The sequence below is a fragment of the Hoplias malabaricus genome, chromosome Y (genome assembly GCF_029633855.1).
Source record: "Hoplias malabaricus isolate fHopMal1 chromosome Y, fHopMal1.hap1, whole genome shotgun sequence".
NCBI lineage: Eukaryota > Metazoa > Chordata > Actinopteri > Characiformes > Erythrinidae > Hoplias > Hoplias malabaricus.
The window spans coordinates 1,757,572-1,780,862 of NC_089820.1; the positions used below are offsets into that span (position 1 = coordinate 1,757,572).

The following is a 23,291-nucleotide window of genomic DNA, read 5'->3' on the forward strand; positions in this document are numbered from 1 at the left end:
CCTGCAGTAAATTGTTGAGACTCATATAGTTGACATTCAGTGGTGCCTTGCTTTATACATTCAATACTGCTCAATGTGTGCCTGGTTCACCCAATAAAAACCAATAGGCTACCATAACAGCCACTTAGAGTTAACACAAGCAGCTTCAAGCTGCTTCTTAGTGATGAATTTAGATATGCAAAACCTGTTCTATGTTTTTTTGCCCTACTATATTACCCTACATGTTACAGTCAAAACATACAATAACAAGCACATTTCAATTTAATGCTTGTCTACTAAGACTGCACAGAGGACCATAAACCCACCCTCTCACAGCCCCACTATTCAATTCAGCACTCATCACAGTATACTTTACACAAATATATATCTAGTTCTCAAACTTAAACAAAATGAGCCTTTTTGCTCCTTTGTAAGTACCTATTAAATTCAAATAACAGACTTGTCTTGGCTGATTTACTACATTTGGGGAAGAAATGAACTTGAAATGAATTGATTTTACTCAGTTCTTGTTTTAAACAGAACTATAGTATTCTGCACTGAAGGATTACTGTATTAGGAACACCTGCCTTGTATGTGTACTCACTGTCCATTTCATCACCCTCCACTGACCATAACATTTCAGTGTGTAGCCCACATGTTTCTCTGCATACTTATTCCCATTTCACCCTGTTCTTCAATGGTCAGGGCTCCCTCAGGAGCACCAGAGAGCAGGTATGATTTGGGTGGTGGTTCATTCTCCGTGCTGCAGTAACACTGATATTGTAGTGGTGTGTTAGTGTGTGTTGTGCTGGTATGAGTGGCTCAGACAAAGCAGTACTTCTAGAGTTTCAGTCAGTGTCACTGCAGCACTGAGAATGATCTATCACCCAAATCATACCTGCTCTGAGGGCAACCTCCTGACCATTGAAGAGCAGGGGAAGTGTTCCTGTATGGTCTATGCAGCTGATTCAATAGCAATGGGTGGAGATGCAAAGCAGGTGGTCCTAATCCAGTGATCGTTCAGTGTAGTTGTGTCATGCAGAGAAGCCAAAGAAGAGAAATCCAGTCTCACTTGATTTCACTCTCTCTGACACGACTCTCGTCCAGATCTTCAATGAACTTCTCGCCTTTCATCCAGTATATGAGTGGACTCACATCGCCGCTGTAGCCAAAGAACGCTCGGCACGTCAGGTTCACTGGACTGCCTGCAGACACAAAAACACAAAGGGTCAGACTCTTCATAAGTGCGAAGGGGCATCGGTTAGACATGCCACAAACCTGCCTGTATTGGTCTTGTTAGCAGACGTTAAAAAATACACAACAAAACAAAACGTAATTTCAGGTCTTTCTGTAAAACGACTAAGCGGCGGGTGAAATAAGCTTTTTAATATATTGTACATTTATGTGTTTGTGTAAAGAGAGATTGAACTAATAAATAAAAAATAACCAAAATAAATTTGAAATTCAAATTAAGTGGTTTGCACTAAGAATGGAATCAGCAAGATCATTCATTCATTGTTTGTAAGCACGTATCCAGTTCACGGTCGCGGTGGAAACCAACCCGGAAGCATTGGGGGCAAGGCAGGAACACACCCTGGAGGGGGCGCCAGTCCTTCACAGGGCGACACACACTCACACATTCACACCTACGGACACTTTCAAGTCACCAGTTCACCTACCAACATGTGTTTTTGGACCGTGGGACAAAACTAGAGCACCTGGAGGAAACCCACCCAGACACAGGGAGAATACACCAAAATTCTCACAGTCACGTGGAGCAGGAATTAAACCCACAATCTCCAGGTCCCTGGAGCTATGTGTCTGCGACACCGTGCCGCCCTTAAGCAAGATCCAAATGTAATAATTTGGTTTATTCAATAATGTGCTGTTTTAATTGTTGTTCATCCTATTCCAATTGTATGCCCTAAATAATAAGATCAAGATACACTTGTATATGAATTGTGTTGCAATACCAAAACGCTGCCTGTGCTAAAGTTTTGCGAACTGTAATGTTTTGGTATGTTTTTAGGCCAAAAAATAAAATAAAAGTTGGCTCATTAGGAAAAAAAAAGCATTGCAATGGGGACATATATGCATTGAAAGCAAAGATGGCGCAATAGAGACAAAGAGACAGGCATATGCTCATTTGTAAAATGAATCAAAATTTATTCAAAACAACAGTAGACCTGAGACATTTAGAGGTTTTGAACATTGTAACCCTTTGAAAACACTGTGTTAATGTTTGAAATTTGTCAAAATTTTCCAAAATGGTAAAACAAAGTGATCTTTGTCTGGAGTAATGAGATCAATCACCATACCCAATTTGCATATTCGACCAGCTTCAACCTGACCACTTTCTGCATTTGGGGGAGCTATGGAGTTCCTAAACCACTGCCAAATCCATACTCTATACAACTTTTAGATTTTTGTTTTTGCCTTTATTTATTTATTTTTTGAGGCCTGTGCTGAGTATTCAAGCCCTTTCTGTTCTCCTGTGTCTCTGAGTAGTGTTGCAGTTCGATTGAATTAGAGATGTAGCTCTATTTAGTTTATTTTTTAGTACTATTTTAATAACTGTCCTTTCTTATATTACTCTGTTTTATTGTCTTTTATATTTTTATATATTTAATATTTTAATTTGTTTTAAATGATATTTGAATAGCTGTTAATTGTTTTTGTTTATTTTTAATATGTATTCTGTTTTAACTTTATTTTAATAGCTTTTTAATTGTTTTTCTTTTACTTTTTTTTAATTCTTCTACTGTAATTTTCCTGTATCACTCTGCAAAGCACTTTGAATTGCCACTGTGTACGAAAGGTGCTCTATAAACAAACTTGCCTTTCCTCAAGCATTAGAAAAGCCTCAAAAATGAGAGAAAAATTAAATAAAGACCTAACTAAAGAAATAAACAGAAAACAATAGGGCTTTGTATCTCTGGTGTTCAGGCCCTCATGATTTATTTTGCCACATAAACAAAAACAGGCATAAAGTACTGGAAACCTGCTAACTCACTTAACATGCTAATTTTGGCCAATTAGCTTCGAGCTACAGCTAAATAAAGTTAATAGACATAAGTACAGAAGTAATCATGATTGGTACATGTCATCATTGCAAATTTAGCAGACATGTCTTTATAAGAGGGACAGATAATGACAAAAAGGAAAATAGCAAAAGAGTAATGGAGTATTTATGTAGCATCCACTTCCTACCCAAACATCAATCGACAACACCAATCGATGGGTAATAGCAGAAGCTTCAGCTGTAGGGCTAATAATGCTGCAAAGCTGCTGTTTGAGGCCAGGCCAATTTCCTCCCAATTCATTCTTTGCAATCCTGTCCCTCTATCACTCAATAAGTTGCTTGGAGATATCACTTGTGCTAAAGCTTTCCTCCAGCACTGACAGAAGCTGACGCACAAAAATGTTTTGTAGGCTACTCATCAGCATCTAATCTTGCAGTTTGCAAGCCAGGGTCTATATTTAATATTTAACATGTAAAGCCAACCAGTCACACAACAACAAAATATTCAGAGAGCCAACAGAACTTTAGAAGAATTCTAAGTACTTCCAAGCCCCTGCTGGCTATTCCGTCACAGAGAAGCCTTTGAGATACGGTTGACAGTGATTCATATGAAATCTTTAGTTTCTGGGGCAGAAGACAGAAGAGTGTGCACTCTAAAGCTGAAACATGTCTGTTTATGTTAAGGTTAATACGCTGCGGTCCACCATTGAATGCGGCACTCTGGGTCTCCTTTGACCCCGTAAACAACATGAGAGGTCCAAACGCCTCAGACAGCCTGTTTTGTGTGTGTGTGTGAGAGAGAGAGAGCATGTCTCAAGATGTTATGTGCTACTCAAAGTGCATATGTGCTTTAAATAAACCAATACTGCAGCAGCACTGCAGGACTCACAGTGCGCACAAAAAACAAAACAAAACACACCCATAGAAACTACTGCAAGTCATGTACACACATGCACGCACTCTACAAGTCAATACACACACAACAAAACAGCTACTTTCAAAGGCAGCACAGCTTGGGATTTTTCAGTGTTACAGGCTTTCCGAACAGTACTGAGTCCCCCTTTAGGCATGCTCTGTTTTCAGACTAGTTACCTAATGTTTCACTGCTGAAAATGACTGTAATGGTATCATTTTCGGTTATACCTTCACCCTGTTGCCGTGGACTGAGATAGAGGCCTAAAAGTTAGAGAAGTGGGCTATGGACAGGCTTCTGGTTTATTCCCCTGGATGGGCAGGAGAAATTGGAGCGGGGTTTGTAGGAAGTGTAGGAGTGTTTTCTCAATCGTCAACATTCCAGGCTGAAGTACCTTAACAGTTAACCCCAGGCTGTTACTATCTTGAGTGCTGACGTTGCTGCACACAGCTGTGTGTGTATTTACTGCCATGCATGTGTTAAATTCAGTGTTTTCATTTTTTTCATACTGTATAAAATGACAATAAAATCATATTCTACTTGCATTTCCCCTTTCAAACAGAACTAGGATCAGTTTTCTGTTACTCTGTTTTACTGTAAGAGCAGACCAGGGGAGAAAGGCCCACTGTACTGGATCAGCTTTCTATTAGCAGTAGAACAGTATTGCCAATATAATGGTATACAAACTGGATTCCAAAAAAGTTGGGACACTAAAATTGTGAATAAAAACTGAATGCAATGATGAGGAGGTGCCAACATCTAATATTTTATTCAGAATAGAACACAAATCACAGATCAAAAGATTAAACTGAGAGAATGTATCATTTTAAGGGAAAAATATGTTGTTTCAAAATTTCATGGCGTCAACAAATCCCCAAAAAAGTTGGGACATAGCCATTTTTTACCACTGTGTGGCATCCCCCCTTCTTCTTACAACACTCAGACGTCTGGGGACAGAGGAGACCCGTTTCTCAAGTTCAGAAATAGGAATGCTCTCCCAATCATGTCTAATACAGGCCTCTAACTGTTCAATCGTCTTGGGCCTTCTTTGTTGCACCTTCCTCTTTATGATGCGCCAAATGTTCTCTACAGGTGAAAGATCTGGACTGCAGGCTGCCATTTCAGTCCCCGGATCCTTCTCCTACGTAGCCATGATGTTGTGATTGCTGCAGAATGTGGTCTGGCATTATCTTTTGAAAAATGCAGGGTCTTCCCTAAAAGAGATGGTGTCTAGATGGGAGCATATGTTTTTCTAGAATCTGAACATAGTTCTCTGCATTAATGGTGCCTTTCCAGACATGCAAGCTGCCCATGCCACAAGCACTCATGCAGCCCCATACCATCAGTGATGCAGGCTTCTGAACGGAGCGTTGATAACAACTCGGGTTATCCTTGTCCTCTCTGGTCCGGATGACATGGCGTCCCAGTGTTCCATAAAGAACTTCAAATCGTGACTCATCTGACCACAGAACAGTCTTCCATTTTGCCACACTCCATTTTAAAAGACCCCTGGCCCAGTGCCAACGTCTGAGCTTCTGGAGCTTGCTGAGTAATGGCTTCCTCTTTGCACTGTAGAGTTTCAGCTGGCGACGGCGGATGGCACAGTGGATTGTGTTCACTGACAGTGCTTTCTGGAAGTATTCCTGAGCCCATTCTGTTATTTCCTTGACAGTGGCATTCCTGTTTGAGGTGCAGTGACGTTTAAGGGCCCGGAGTTCACGAGCATCCAGTAGAGTTTTACGGCCTTGACCCTTACGCACAGCAGTTGTTCCAGATTCTCTGAATCTTTTGATGATGTTATGCACGGTTGATGATGATAACTTAAAAGTCTTTGCGATTTTACGCTGGGTAACACCATTCTGGTATCGCTGCACTATCTTTCTGCGCAACAATGGTGGAATTGGTGATCCTCTTACCATCTTGACTTCAGAGAGACACTGACACTCTGAGAAGCTCTTTTTATACCCAATCATGTTGTCAATTGACCTAATTAGTGTTAATTGTTCTTCCAGCTGTTCGTTATATGCTCCATTTCCTTTTTCCAGCCACTTATTGCTACTTGTCCCAACTTTTTTGGGATTTATTGACACTGTGAAATTGTGAATCAACATGTTTTTCCTTTAAAATGCTACATTTACTCAGATTAAACTTTTGACCTGTCATCTATGTTCTATTACGAATAAAATATTGACATTTGCCATCTCCACATCATTGCATTCAGTTTTTATTCACAATTTGTTTAGTGTCCCAACTTTTTTGGAATCCGGTTTGTAGCATCAACTTTTTTAATATAACGAATTTCATTATTAGTGTGTATTTTTAGATATTGGGAAAATGCACCAATATGTATAAACATTTGAGTTTATTTGCAGTAAGAAATAAACCAAAAAATTATGCTGTTACTATATTACAGATAGAATACTCTTCAAAGAGATCTGAGATGCAAATGCAAATATCAGGGAATACTCATTCTCAGTCTATCATATTGCAAGCTCAGAATTTGCAGTAGTATAATGCTGTGTTTCTCTGTAGGAGCAGTCTTACAGTGACTGGGCCTCTGCACTAGGATCAGTTCTTATTAAGCTTTCGTGTAGAGCAGGAGGTGCAGGTACAACAGGTCTTTAGTGAATACATTGATCAGAGCCATGGGAAGATTTAGCAGAAATAGGGCTAGAGTATAGAGAGAGAGAGAGAGAGAGAGAGAGAGAGAGAGAGAGAGAGAAAGAGAGAGAGAGAGAAAGAGAGAGAGAGAGAGAGAGAGAGAGAGAGAGAGAGAGAGAGATAGAGAGATGTTGCGAATAACAGAGGATGAGAGTGATTGTGAACTGAACGGCGGAGCTGTAATCTGACACGCCCGGGGGAGCACCCTTTCCCCTCAGCCCCACTCCTCATCACTTGCCTTTTTACATATCTCTGCTGGGTATTAGGATCAAGCATCTCTCTTTCTCACTCACTCCCTCTCCTTTGCTCACACTCTCTCCAGGGATGGCTTTCTGACAGCGGATGCACATCGTGACGTGCAGCAGTTGAGACGTGCATTTGGTATGTCATTGCTGAGCCACATACAACTGAATGCAGCAACAAACAACTCACACATATACAGAATGCATGTGTGCATTGTATTTTATAAAGGTAAGTGATATAGTACCATAACTTTAACAGAAATAGGCCGCTGGAGATGTGTGAGAGCGACACTACCTGCAGCACCTGTGCACAATCTATCAATCTTTATTTTCTGCATTTATTTACAGGCCTAAGGATATATAATCCATAAACACAACTCTGCTTACAATTGTATGCTGATAATATTGAATTACATGTCAGCTAGGCCAAAATCAGTAATGAAGTTGCATATAAAGAAAGGCTTGTTAGGCTTGAATCTTCAAAATTCTTGTGATGCTTCACTGACCTGTAATAGGGAGAAAAGAGCCTCTGTCATTGCTGCTCTGGGTTCAGCACTAAAGAAACTGCACTATATAACATTTGGAGGAGGGTAGGAGATTCATTGTCCATTTTATCAACTCCACTGACCATACAGGAACATTGGGCACATCTACAAATACAGCCTGTAGTCCACCTGTTTCTCTGCATACGTTCATATCATATTTTTTAGATTAGTGCCACTTGAGCTTTTAACACTGTCCACTCTGTTAGACACACCGACCTAAATGGAAAGTCATAAGCTCATCTGTTACTGGAGTTTTTGTTGGTCGTCTTCTAGTCCTTCAACAGTGGACACAGGACGCTATTGGCTGGATAATTTTGGTTGGTTTAATATTCTCAGTCCAGCAGTGACACTGAGGGCTTTAAAAGTTCCAGCAGCACTACTGTGTCTGATCCACTCATACCAGCACAACACATACACACTAATGCACCACCACTACGTCAGTGTCATGTCAGCGTAGAGAATGCGCCTCCGCCCAAATCATAGCTGCTGCTCTGTGGTGGTCCTGACCATTGAAGCTCAGGAGGAAATGCGGGGAAGAATGTATGCAGAGAAACAGGTGGACTACTGTCTGTATCTGTCTGTAGAACTACAAAGAGCTCCTGTATGGTGAGTGGAGCTGATAAAATGGAAAATGAGTGAAGATACAAGACCCTTCATTGCATATTGCAATGCTGTCCATGCTAATTCTTTATAACCACATGCACAATGTGGTCATGCAAAAAATTAAAACAAACAAACAAAACAAGACCATATTTCTTTACCCTTACACTTAGCACATTTCTACACAGCTTTACATCATACACAACATTATAGAGCCACCTCAGTCACCACCAATGAGAAGCCTATATGTGGATGATGCAACGGCAAACAATCCTCGTCATTTAACTATAGCGCAAAGGTGAAAACAAACACTATACAGAACACCTGTCTACCATAAGGTATCATACACTCATACACACTGAAACCTCTGCAAGAATACGAGGAGGATTCTCTTCAATTGTGCCCCTGCCAAATAATCCCACCTGTGCTATCAAAGTAATAACTGTTGAGAGTTAACCTCTGTGTCTCACTCAGTGGGAACATTTTGTGTTAAATGACTTCTGTTTCCAGAAACATGTGTCACCACAGGTGTCTCTTGAAAAGCTTCTGAGTCAGAAACCTTCCTTTTTTTTTTTTTTTTTGGAAGGGAAGTGTGTAGCTCTGCTCCACACCACTAGAGGTCACTGCAGTCTCATGAAGAAAGAAGAAATATAAAGGAGTGAGCGAGAAAGAGAGAGAGAGAGAGAGAGAGAGAGAGAGAGAGAAAGAAAATGCAGATATTTTCAAAAGGAAGAACCCCCCCTCTTTTTTTCTTTCCCTCAACCACCAAGCTATTATTGAGTTACACGGTGAATCATCAACAGCTCTAATTGCTGTGTCTCACCTCGGAAATGTAGCTTCTGGTTTATTCACACCCACACACAGAATCTGAGGACTGTTCAGAATTAGCCCTAATGAAAAATTAGTCAGTGAAAAAAAAAAACCCAAAAAGAACAAGAGAGTCTGAGCTCTTTTATGTAAGCATTCTTACTTATTAACCAAGAGTCTACTCCCTTTTTCTCTCCATAGTGTGCATGGGCCTCCTGCACGGAGCGGTTTCGTGTTTTTCCTGTGCTAAAAACACTTGTGCAGCTCGTGGAGTTCTTCATAATGAGCCGATAAATTGAAGCAAGCTTTGAGTGAAAAATTACATTCACAGATTCGCTCATCATGAATGTAAGAGGTCCATCAATTCATATTTCGTTTCTGTACTCTGGATGGGGTCTGGGATGCGTATGACCTCATTTCACTAAAGCAGTGTGACCTAATGCATGGTCACAGCAGATACAAAAGCATCCACTTTGCATAGTCCTTTCTCACTTTCTTCTCTCTCTCTCTCTCTCTCTCTCTCTCTCATTCTTTACTTATTTTTTAAAACAGTCCTTGTGATCTAAATATTTGCACCAACCTCTACATTTACACAGATCATACCAATACCATGCTTCCTCCTGTCAAAATCCAATAATGAGTAAGCACTGGAGACACATTCATAACACACACACAAAAAAATGGCGGTATGACCCAGTCAGCCCTTTTCAGCAGAAGAACTCTGGCTCTTGAACCAGTTCCATTCTTGAACCAGCCCATGTTTCCACCAGTTTTGATAGGAACCAAGGAAAGGTCATCAGCATTGTTTGTTGCGTGGTTGCTTGGTTCCCATGTTGCTGTGGCTGAATTCAACCCATGAGCCACAGATAAATGGATAGAGTCAGGAAAGTGTGATGATTAAACAGCAGGGTCACATCACAGTGATACATGATTATGTCTGTTAAGCTGAGCTTGTGAACTGTAGTGGAGGCAAAAAATCGCACTGACAGGCCCAGAAAACACATAGACGGAGCATTTTTCTGGTTTTATTTCCTTTTATTTCACACATTTCCATATAAGAAATCAGATAATGCAGTTTTTCCTGATTTTACTTTGCGTTATTTTAAAATGAAAAAATACACACCCATCCAGTTCTCTTGTTCTTGTCCAGCTTCACTGCAATCTCAACTTTAGCTTTACTCAAATTTCTGTGCTCTTTCTGGAGCTTCGTTAGTACCACACGCCCATGGATTCCATCACAGTTTGCACTGAAGGACCTACTTTTTTTGGTTCCAGCTCAAAAAGAACTTTTCTAGCTGGAGCTAACTGACCCCTTTTTAACAGTTCAAATAAATTCCACATCTTGACTGTCCACTCATGGTAGCTCACATAAACTGCATAAACACAGGATGATTTTCCATGGAAAAGTCTTGCATAGAATGGGACACTGGAGTGGTGACACATGATCCTTATGTCAACTGGTTTAATGGCAAGTGTTGACTAGGGGTATAACGCTCCCCAGCACTGGGCTGTGGAGAGGTGAAACTGTGTTCTGTGGTGTGTTGGCACCTCATTAAATGTCTTTGAGATTATTTGGAGTGCCTTCTTTGATCCAGGACTAATTATTATACATCATTACCTCACTACAGTAATGGTAAATTAGGCTAGGTGCTCTTAAATGATGTCCATGATTTGGAAGGAACACTATAGGCAGAAAACTAAATTTTGAATATGTAATATATGAGGCCAAAGTCGCTAGCACATCAGCTTTCTGCCTAAAAACCACTATGAAGTCAAATATCAAACAGATTTGCATACATTGTTTCTGGCATTTTCAGTTTTGAAGATCGTGAAACCAGCACTGGTTGATGTTTTTGCTGTTCAAACAATACTATGTAAATCTAGATAAACCAAGAGTGTTTGAGCTGATAGATCTCCAGACTGTGCTGGACACTGGCCATCCAGGATCAAACGGATTCTCCGGAAGTATGAAATAATTGTAAACCTGCAAAAGCGTAAGCAAAAATTAATCTGCCCAAATTGCCTCCATTAATCTTTTAGGTATATTATGTATATTTCTCCATTTTATAGGTAACAGTAATATAGATATAAGAAAATCTGAGATTTCCTGACATTATCTGATGCAAGTTGAATATGATGAATTTTTACAGTTTGAAAATAAATCTGGGTGGCATGGTGGTGCAGCAGGTTAGTGTCACACAGTGTCACACACGCAGTCACACAGCTCCAGGGGCCTGGAGGTTGTGGGTTTGATTCCCGCTCCGGGTGACTGTCTGTGAGGTGTTGGTGTGTTCTCCCCGTGTCTGTGTGGGTTTCCTCCCACGGTCCAAAAACACACGTTGCAGGTGGATTGGCGACTCAAAAGTGTCCGTAGGTGTGAATGTGTGTGTGTGTCTGTGTTGCCCTGTGAAGGACTGGCGCCCCCTCCAGGGTGTATTCCCGCCTTGCGCCCAATGATTCCAGGTAGGCTCTGGACCCCCCGTGACCCTGAATTGGATAAGCGGTTACATATAATGAATGAATGAATGAATGAAAATAAATCAATATATAAGCTTTATTTATTGGCCTCATTAGCACTGTAACTGCAGAATCCATTAAGTTTGAGACACCAAACATGTCTTGGCTGATCACCTACATTTGCGGTAATGCTACGTTTGTTCTGAGGCTGAATATACAGTTTAATTCTGTGATACAGAACTCTGCAGTGCAGGCTAGAAAGAGTCCACGGGCCTTATTTCTCTTTTGTTTTAAATTTCTCTTTTTAAAAATGATTATTTTAGTGTTTATTCTTTACATAAATGGTTGCAACTGTAACAACAGCAATTTCCCTCTGGGATCAATAAAGTATTTCAGAATCTGAAATGAACCATTATACTAACCAGCTCTGCCACTGACCTTAGTGCAGTGGTTCTCAAACCTTTTCTATCTATCTATCTATCTATCTATCTATCTATCTATTTATTTATTTTAGTGTGCGGTTTGGGACATGGCCAGAGACTAACGTTAACTCGCTGCATGTTTAACTCGCCGCTTTCTCACAACCTGAACACAGCTCATATTAACGTTAACTAATTCTCAGATCCTCCTCTGTTTCCCTAACAGTTATATACAAGCCGCTTTCATAACTGTAATTAACCATCATTGTTATGTGTTGTGCTCACGTTACTGACCTCAAGCCCAGAGCTGGTAAAAAACTAATTTTATAAACCAGACTCTGAAAGTGAAGCCAGTGAAGCTGATGTTTGTAGCAGCTTTATATTTGAACAGATGCCTTAACGAAGGCTGAAAGAAAACCCACCGTGTGTCTGACTTGCTGCCAAAACACGTTAGTCTCGTTGACGCATTTTCAAAATAAAATTTTGTGAAAAAAAGCATATTTTGGCTCCAGGCAAGCTACATTTTTCTGGTCTCCTATCTAAAGGTCTTTATGTACCGTATGTTTAAGGGCTATTAATGAATCAATTGGGAATGGGTGCTTTTTACTGAGTAAGCTTTATTGGTAAAAGAGAAAGGCATTAATAAAAATAGGCATAAAAGTGCTAAATGCTACAGAAGTACTTAGTGACCAATAATATTTTGAACCTTTTTGGTCTGGTTTCGCCATTCCACAGCACCGATCAGCTTTAGTCAAAGTTGTTAGGGTTAGCATACTTTTACTATTAGACCTAGGTGCAGCCTTTGACACAGTGTGTCACTCTACTCTTCTGTCAAGGCTGCATGATCTGGGCATCAAGGGCACTGCCCTGGATTGGACTATATCATACCTAACAAATAGAAAGCAATTTGTCACCCTTTCTGGTCATATGTCCTCTACTGCCACTGTCCCATCAGGGAGTTCCACATGGATCAGTCTTTGGACCTGTCTTGTTTATCATATATATTCTTCTACTTGGACATATACTGCACCACTTCACTTTAAACTTGACTTTCACTGTTACATGGATGACACCCAGATCTACCTCAGTACTAAATCCATTTAAGGTCCACCCTTGCTCACCTGGAAAGCTGCTAATCACAAATCAGGAACTGGATTAAACAAAACTTTCTCATGCTAATCACTGAAAACTGAACTCCTCCTTATTGGCACCAAGTCAACTCTCAATAAAAAATAAAAATTCTCTACATTGATGATATAGAGGTTTCTCCATCCTCTCTTGTTCGCAATCTGGGAGTAATCCTCGACTCCACTCTCTCATTCAGTGCCCACATCAACATGGTTGTTAAAACATCTTTCTTCCACTTGCATAACACTGCCAAAATCAGATCATCCCTCTCTCAATCTGCGGCCGAAACTCTTATCCATGCTTTCATTTCCAGTCATCTGAATTACTGTAATGTTCTTCTTGCTGGTATCTGCTCCTCCTCCATTCACAAACTCCAGCTGGTCCAGAATTCTGCTGCGCGTCTCCTCACCCACACTCGCATGCATCACCATATTACACCTGCTCTCCCACATCTCCACTGGCTTCCGTTCAAATATCGTATTCAATTAAAAATTCTTCTACTTACCTACAAAGCTCTTAACAACCTCGCTCCTTCATATCTGTCTGATCTTCCTTCTTCCCTATAAACCCTCCCTCACCCTCAGGTCCTGCACTGAGGGGTTACTCACCATTCCTCCATTCAACCTGCAAGGGTTTGGAGCCCGAGCTTTTTCTAGATTTGCACCTAGACTCTGGAATTCTCTTCCTCCTCTGGTTAAACAATCTAATTCTCTCTCCACATTCAAATCTAATCTTAAATCATATCTTTTCACACTTGCATATAGTCTGCTTCAAGCCTAATCTGTTCTTCCACTATGTCCTGTCCTGCTGTATGTATCATGGTGTTCTTGTTCTGTCTTCCTCTTGTGTATTACAAATTGTAAGTGCCTTTGGGTTCCTGAAAAGCGCTATGTAAGTACAAAATATTATTATTATTATTAATTTCTTCAGATTCCTAGCGCCCCACCTTCAATACCTACGCTTTGAGAAATGCTGCCTTAGTGAGTCAGTGAGTTGGAGTGACTCTGTACCATGGAGTGACTTTAACATCCGGATGATGGCGATTCATTTAAATCCACACCCCTGGCCTGGGTGACCATGGCTTAACGCGATTGTCTGCTCCCTCTGCCTGCATGCTCTTATCTCCATTGCCTTCCTTGGGCTTCTCTTCCATAGTGAGAAAGAAAGAGAGACCCACAGCCGCTTGGAAACAGCCTGCAGTCAACATGGTATTGGACAGCTAAGATGACACATTGCCAGATATGAAAACCAGCAGGAACATTAAAAGAAAGGGATTACACTCAAATGAGCAGTCTCCTTTCACAGTCCCGACTTAATGAACATATGTGTAGACGCTCAATTACTCCTCAGCAAATCGAGAGAGAGAGAGGGGGGGCATATTTTATTATTGCTGAAAAAGTGGTGGGATCAATTCAAATCCTAATAGCTTTTAGCACTTAGAGAAAAGAAGGACAGAGGGAGGCGGGGAGAGGCTTCAGGCTGCATCAGTTCAGTGCCATCATAAGAGGACAATGCAGTGCATGACCATTTTTGGAAACAGCATTGTTTTCAAAAAACTCATAAATGCCTTCCCTATTTCCGTATTTAACAGTGCAATTCTGAGGGTGTGTCTGGAAGCCTCCTTAATACCGTGTTAATTTCAGGATGATGCTGATTGCATATTTATTACCTACACAGGAATAACATTAACCCTATCAAACTGAAAGAGTTATGGCACATGTATGGCTTCAGAAAAAATGTCAGCACATAGAACTGTAGCTTTCCTGTAGCTGTCTGTATTTCTGCATTTCCTATTACAGTATAAATGTTACAGTAAATCTTCTTGTATTGGATGCACTGAGAGACCAAATAAATAAGCTAGTAAGCACCATCACTGAGTTGAACAACTGACCAAAATCTTGAGAAATATTTTCTGACTAGCTTTTCCAAAATGTAGCACCTACTTGCTCCACCTACTCTCCAGAACGCGCCTCAAGATTTGGGGTCCCAGTTCACCTCCCATGGAAGCATCTGTATGTGTCAGACTCTCTCACCTTCATGGCCACTGAGAGACTGATAAGATTGGGCCTTTAACCAAACAAAATCTTCCCATTTATTGAAGCCGCTTTGTTTGTGTTGGTTGTAGAAAGGGCTCTGTAAAAAAAACTTGAACCATTCAAAGCAATTCAAGTGGATAAGCACTTAGTTTTGTTTTTGTTTAACCCTTGTGCGATCTTCACATTCTGTTTACTCCCCTTGTCCTATGGGTCAAAAATGACCCGCCCTACCAAAGCTTATTACACAATACAAGAAGATCACCAGTGAAAAAGATTACACTGTCACAACAGTTTTCTTTTACACAGTAGAGGTTTATTATTGCTATAATATAAATGTGAAGTTATTACTTCTGAATTAATTATATTGAAAGGGAAAATACAGTCAACAATCTGGAACTTTTTTGTCAACAGTTTTTATTTTATATTTTTTAGGAAGTGAATTATAAAAATATTTCTCTCATAACACTAACAAAACAGCAAAATGTTGCTTGATTTTGTGAACAATATTCAACATAAACTGTATTTAGCACATGTAGGACAGTTTGTGCGAACATGAGAATGGGCTTTGCAGATGTATTTCTCACATGTGCAGCACACAGCTTTTGTCTTGCAGTCCTTCTTCCAGGGGCAGAACTGGCACCTTTTTCTTTTGAGTGACCCAGCTGCAGACTCAGGTGGATCAGGACAAGATGCAACTCCCTGAACAGCTTCCACAATGACTGCAGAGGCTTCTGTGCAGGGCAGGCGCTCCCTTCTCTCAATACATGGGGCGACAAGAGCCTTTCCCAACTGCTCAAGGAACATCCTTCTATTGTTTTTCTTCCCTGACATCCAGGTTGGGTTGATCTCCTGCCATCAAAAGCCCTATGTAGCCACGCAGGTCAATCTCATCCATTTTTTTCCAGTTTTCTCCATATTTCCAGAAACCCTCCAAATTTGTGTTTTCCAGGATGATTTTTTCGATGGCTGGTTTGATGAACAGGAGAAAGGTGGATAAAATGTCTTGGACATGGGCAGCCGAATACCTTGTTGGCCCTGGAGTCATCCTTATGATGTTTGATGCTGCTGTTCTTCCCTGGTTGCTGTCTGAATTTGATGAGGACCATGTAATTTTGCCGTTCTTTGACAAAAAAGTCTCTCTCTCAGCGTGAGGGAATTCCTCTTCTTCTTCATCTGAAGATGCATCATCCTCTGGGTTGCATTCCTCCCCATCTTCCTCTTCAGATACATCTTCATCCTCTTGTTCCTCCAGAGCTCCTGAAAATATCTCATCCAGGACCTGTTGGGCACTGAAATGTCTATTCATGGCTTCAGCAAGCAACCAACTGGGGTACTTTGATTCAGGGTCCCATCAAAGAAACTCCGACCTAAGAACTGATCATGTGTTATTAGGCCGGAGTTTCTTTTATGTGTGTGTGTGTGTGTGTGTATTAGAGAGAATTTGTGTGTGGCCTTTGAACTTTTTTCTGGTGTTTAAATGCTTTTATAATTCACGGGTCAAAAATGACCCATAAGACAATCTTTGTACCCTAGTGGTGTACAGCTCACATGGAAACATAAACAAAAACAAAGTATCATTTTTTCTAATGAAGGGGTCTCTTTAGGAAAAGTCATAAAATTTCAAGTTGGAAAAAGATAGTTTAAGGTATTTTTTCTACAGCTAAACATGATAGTGGGTCACTTTTGACCCGCAAGACAACACAAGGGTTAAATTAGCAATCTTAAAACATAGAGATATTTGTACTTCTTTCTTTAAAAACCTTTGTTTGATCTCTTTTTGCATATCAGTTTAATGCAAAATCAGCATTGAAAAACTACAGTATCAAAAGCACAGCAGATAAAAAGGATTTTTTTTGTACTTGCTGGTTAAATGGGCATACTAAACAATTCCTGAATTTCACTGTCAAGATATAAAAAAGACATGGCAGTACTTCATTAAATAAACACTTAAAATAATTGAAAGAAACTCTCAAATGAGACAGTAATTGCTACATATGACCAAATTAAAGAAAGTCCTTTCATGCGTATACTAGAATTTTAGTGTGGGTTTATGGGTTTAGGTGGTGTCAAACGTAAAATCTAAAAATAAATAAATAAATAAATAAACACCCTGGAGGGGGCACCAGTCCTTCACAGGGCATCACACACACACACAAACACTTTTGAGTCGCCAATCCACCTACCAACATGTGTTTTTGGACCGTGGGAGGAAACCCATGCAGACATGGGGAGAACACACCAAACTCCTCACAGAGATATGCATATATATATATATATATATATATATATATATATATATATATATATATATATATGTGTGTGTGTGTGTGTGTGTGTGTGTGTGTGTGTGTTTATTCATTTATCTTTTGAATAGAGCTTGATCTTGCTGTTTCTTTCCTTAATAAGGTCTCCGTGGCATATTAATTGTGTTTTTGTCTTCTAATTTCGCAGCATGTTCTGAGCCTCTGCTGTACATAGATTTTTCAATTAACAAGACCCATTCAAGATGCCACTTTTGCTGTTATTCACATATGGCCAGGCGACAGGAGCGTTTGGCTCCACTGCCTTTCTCTTTGTTGCCATGCTTTTGGAGAGTGTTTGTGGCTTCACGATAATATACTGGGCTATTGTGTTCATAGTGTGTGTGTGTGTGTGTGAAGATTGAAGGTCACATTTATCCAAAGGGTTCAGTTCATAGGGAACTTCAGACGTAGTAGGGAGTAGTGAGCAAGTGGTGTATCACTACACAGGAAGGTGACAGTGAAGTTTGTCATTGTTCATCGAGTTTCATTCTAAACACAAGACAAACCTGTTATGTATCAGTTAAGTCACATTTATTCCTATATTACATAACAATAAAATAAGACTTTAAAAAGCAAAGGAATGGTGAAACATTGCTGTCAATGTGATGTGTTTTTTTTTAACGTGATTATGTTTTATGGCATTCCAACTCACTGTTCACTCCTTTAGACACACCTATCTAATTGGTCCACCCTGCTGGTCATGATCTTTGAAAACCAGGGTGAAAAGGTGCAAACAGAGTATGCAGAGCATGTGATTAACCATGATTAATAGCAAGTTAAAAAAACATGTATTTTCTTTTCTTCTGAAAGGGAGGTTAAATTAATAAATGTATAAATGTGTACATCAACTGGTTTTATTTCATTATAACATTTCAAATTAGTTTTTATGATATTTTAGTGAAGCTGGAACATGGAGATGTTTTAATGTGTGAGCTGTGTGCAACTGTCTCAATTAAATCTTGTGTCTGAACTTCGTTTTGTGTGTAAAGGCAACTCTCCCTGAAATATATTTACTCAGCAAATTAAAAGATCCTCATTCAAATATCATAAAAACTATAATGAAATGTAATAATAAAGTAAAGAGAATGGTTTCCTCTAATTATATCTTATTTCCAAAAAACAAACAAGGAAATACTTGCATTGTGAATTGTGATTAATGCTATTAAATATGAATAATGAAATAATGAAGTTATCTTCACATTGGGTCACACTACGTGAGGAGCATCCTGTACGAGGTCAAAAGCACAGCAATCCAACAAACTCCATGAATGAGCCAATGTGTGTTTGTGTGTAGCCTAAAATCAATGCCACTCCATGTACAGATCCACAGGAAAAGTGAGGCAGGGAAAAATGCAGGAGAATGCGTCCACTGCTGAAATGAATTCCTCTGCTAGAGCCAGGCTGACATTTTAAAAGATCAACAGGCTCCTGTCCTTCGCTCCTGTTTCAACAAAGAAAGGTACTCAAGTCGGCCCCGTGGAGCACATTCACAAGTGCTGTTTCACCAGACGTCCACCTAAAGCACGGAAATTGCACTGACACAAGGCTGGCTGGCATTACCTCACTGGAGTGGCCTCGTACAGAGGGCTCAGAAATTAATTCTTGAACAGGCATAACGAGGTTTGCAATTCAAAACAGTAGGTCAAAATGATTACAATTCAGAGTGAGGAACCTGGCAGCTCTATAGGGAGTCCTTCTAGGATCACAATGTCTTTAACAATGCGCAGTGTACTTAACAACAGCCATTGGGTATATCTGGGTGTTGCATATGTGTAGAGCAGTAAATACTGCTGAATTCTGGGAGTTCTGCTTATAAGCATATACTGCAACTGTATTTTCCTTAATACTCCTTATGTATTTTCTTAATAATTTCATTAACGAGATTAGTCTCTCCACCCCCTTGAACATTGTAGAGAATAGTGAGGACCTCCTTTCCTCCATCCTGACACAGAAGATGATTTGCAAAGGCAATAAACTAAAATAAAGGGGTTTCCATAATCCCTCATCTCTCTCTCTGCATCGCTAACTCTCTCTCCCAGGTTATTAGGGACTCGGCTCAGGATGCTGGGAAGTCATAGCAACCATCAGAGGAAAAAAAGTGAGCGCTGGCTACTCAGGCAGCCACTCCTGCTGAGAGCACTGTTAGAAAAGCTTACTGGAGAGTGGGTGGGGCTAGGAATGAGAGAGAGAGAGAGACAGAGAGAGAGACAGAGAAATGATGAGAGCACATGAAATGCAGCACTCACGCTAAACGTTCCCAAAGGCAACGTAACCTCAAGATCATCCTAGCTGTCAGAGAGTTGAAACGATACTCTCCGTTCTGTGCTCTGATATTAGTGCGAAAATGCTTTTGATTAACTGGACATTTCTTGCTTAAGTTTACCTACACTTTATAGACGAAAGTTTTGGGACACACCACCAAATCATTAAATGCAAATGTTTCATTCCCTCCCATAGCTACAAGGTATCTATTTTTGAAAGAATGGGTTATTCTCACTGACGCCACCATTGCAACAATTTAGTTTGAGAAATATTTTCCCTCTTAGGTATTCCACAAACCACCGTGAGTGGTAATATAAAAGAGTGGAAACATTTAGGAACCACAGCACATCAGCCACAAAGTGGGAGGACATGTAAAGTTACAGAGATATGTCACTGTGCTGGGGGCACAGTGAGTAAAAGTTGAAAACTTTGTCCGTTTTGTCAGCCCCAGTTTCCTTATATATGCACATTGCCTGAATGTGATTAAGGATTAACACAAACTTATCAGCAACATATGAGCTACTGGGCTACTCTCTGACTTTACACACACGAATTGGATCAACAAGGTAGGTATAATGGAGTGGACAGTGAGTATACAGAATTTAATTCTTCAGTGAGCCCTGTGAAGGACTGGCGCCCCCTCCAGGGTGTATTCCCGCCTTGCGCCCAATGATTCCAGGTAGGCTCTGGACCCACCGCGACCCTGAACTGGATAAGGGTTACAGATAATGAATGAATGAATGAATAATTCTTCAGTGACTGATACACTTGTACCTACGAAAGATACACCATGCAATTTTCATTGGACTGCTGAAAATGATCCATTATCCAAACAATACCTGGTGTGTTGAGGTCCTGACCACTGAAGAACAATGTATAAGGAGGTTAACAAATTATGCAGAACAACAGATGGGCTACAAAGTGCATCTATATGGTAACAGAATAGACGACAGTATAGAAAGTGTTCTGGTGGTATTGTGTTGGACTACAGAAAACCTTGGGCATTTTTATATATAGAAAATGAATAAATTCATTAAATATTGCTCTCTAGATGGTTATGGTGGGTGTCTGATTAGGGTATTCCACTCTGGTTTGGACCAAATCTTGCTAGGCTTGGGTTGGGCTCAGTTTTAAGCAGGAAATTCTTAAGCTATAGTAGGTTTCAGAGCTCAGTTTCAATTTCACAATCTATCTGAATCAACGAAGCTTCCTCTCCAGGTCTTGTAAATCCTTTACACATTTTTGCTCCTTTCCAGTCTCCTCTCTTTATCAGTCTTTTCTGACACTTTCAGCTATCATGCAGGAGATCAGAGCAGCTCGCATCTGACAAACTCCACCTAGGACAGCCCAGAGCGTCCACTGGCCAAAGCAGCGGTAAGCATACAGGAAAAGGGTCATTCTACATGCTTTGACAAAGCTTGAAGAAGCAGAGGAAGGCATTGCATCTCCTTTATTCACACAGCATGGAAAGTGGGCCAACAGAGCCAGACGGACTCTCTGATACTGCACTGTGGGTGCAATGAGCATGTGTTGAATGGTCAGGGCAGGTGCTAGAAATCTGGCCTCAAGGTTTTCTCTTATATATATATACAGATACTTGAATAATCGAATAGTCTAAACATATGTTCTTAGAAAGATATTGCCCTAACTGAAAGTATTGGCTTCAGTAAATAATTTTCCAGTGAATAAAATGTTCTAGTCAGATTGGCATATCTTCAAGACATTAATGAAAATGACATGCACAATATGGAAAAGGGCACCAAATAATAAAGAACACTTTGGATCTCTCACTGAGCAATGCTTGATCAACTGTGAGGAAAAGGGAATTGCATTAACAAGGAGTGTGTGTGTGTGGTTCCTCCTAAAACTCTTTAACTATTCCTTAACCAACACCATCCCAACTGTGAAGTATGGGGGAGGTCATCATATGGCTGAAAAATGTTGCAGGAAGTCAACCTGCCCTCCATTTCCTAAAAACAAAATCTTGGAAGAAACTTCCACCTTCAAGCAGTACAATGACCAAAAGCACAGGGCCAAGACCAGACCAAAGTCCAGCCTTTTGTCTCAGTTCTGGTTTTAACTTGACCATGTCCACTTTGCCTCACCACAATCCCTAACGCCGTCTTCCTTTTCTGCATTAACTGAAGTGAAGTTTGTTAGATGAGCCCACTTGAACACTTATGTCAACTTGAGAAGCAGAATTTGCAGAGAATTCATTGCCACGTGATGCAGTTTCCAAAACAAATGGCAAAAACAAATTTGGACAAATTCTTAAATCACAATGCTTTACTTGGCAAAAAACATGTTCTATATTACTATATATATTATATACATATATAATGTGTGTGTGTGTGTGTGTGTGTCTAGTTTATAAATGTTCAAAAAATTAATCATTCTCAATACTCAGCTCTTGTAATTAACCTTTGAAATCTTGAGAATTTTATTGATATGATTCTGCAAACAGTCCACAGTAAATATAATATGCAAATCACAAAAATTCAGCGAGATGCATGTTTCTGATTATTGCAGAGGGTGAATATGTTCCGACTGAAAAAGCCACTCCTCATGGCCCCATCCTCCTTGTGCGATGTGAGTGGCCACTTGTGTGACGTAGATGCTATGTACTTATGAGTGGGCCCTCAAAGTGGCAAGTGGAAATCAGAATTGAAAAGCAGTTCAGATCTCAGTCTAATCAAGAAGCTGTGGCATATAAAATTGTGGTTCACAAGTGTTTTGACTTTGAAAATTTGCTTTAGAAGCGTATCAGATTACAGTAAATTTTGACTGGAACAGTTTATGTACGTGTCATTTGTAATTCAGATGAAAATGATCAGTCTTAAATGGGACGTTTATGGTTGTCTGTTCTTTGTTTGTTTACATTCAGAAGCTCCACATCTTTTAAGGTGGAACAGTATGTCTGTCTATAAACATACACATTTTTAATTCAGAGAGAGAGAGAGAGAGAGATAACTCAAGACGTGTCTGCGAAGAAACTTCTTCATTCATCTTCAACACAGCAGTCCAGAAGAAAAGAAACATCTAGTTTGATGTTTGATGCTATATAAACTGACCCCAAATTTGGAAGAGCGCTAACTGCATGCCTGAAACTAAACACAGAGTAAAAGTGCTACAAAACTAAGCAGCTCGAGTTACAAATGAGTTTCTGTGGTAATTCAAACAGTGAATATAAACATACAGAGTTTCACTTAAGCCATGTACAAAAAACATGTTTTTTCCTCAATCACAATGTTCCACTTTAAAAGACACAGGGCTTCTGAATGTGAACATAAAGCGAGAACTGCAGTTCCCTACAATCATAGGCATTGCCTTTAACAGGAAGTTTGTCTCCATTTGATGAAGTAACAGCTTCTTCTTTTCTAGCCTGTACTAACCTTACATTAGTAATTGGAAAATTGCTGTGAGAATGTGATTGCATTTAGCCACAAAAACATCAGTGAGATCAGGAAATGAGATGTAGGAAAATTGAAATCTGCATCACGGATGTCACAAAACATTTGTACAAAAGAACTCTACCACTGCTCCACAGCCCAATGCTGAAGGGCTTTGCATCACTCCAGCCAATGTTTGCCAATGGGCATGCCGACTTTTGTCTCATGTGCATGTGCTCCAGAGAATCCTCTTCTAAAGAGACTTTACAAGCTATTAGAGTGCAGTTTAATTTCCATGTCAGCAACGAGTGCAGCTTAATTCACTAATTAGAAAGGGATGTCTGGATACATCTGGATATAGTGTGTATGTGTGTATCTTAGTGTCTGACATTTGTAAACCATTTTAATTCCACTAACAGACATCCAGACTTTAGAGCCTATTCGACTTTATGGGCGGTGCTTTATACCCGGGAGGTGCTGTGCCCAGGCTTGAGAATTCAGATAACCTTGTGCTTCCTAAAAAATAGC

General features: G+C 40.0%; 1 protein-coding gene across 1 annotated transcript in view; it reads right to left on the bottom strand.

Moving 5' to 3' along the window:
• Nucleotides 1-23,291, bottom strand: part of LOC136678359 (interleukin-1 receptor accessory protein-like 1-B) — a 479,144-nt gene that overhangs the window by 52,801 nt on the left and 403,052 nt on the right. The window contains exon 7 of the mRNA XM_066656394.1: nucleotides 1,052-1,184. Coding sequence (XP_066512491.1) covers nucleotides 1,052-1,184 — 133 coding nt within the window. The remainder of the gene's footprint in view (nucleotides 1-1,051; nucleotides 1,185-23,291) is intronic.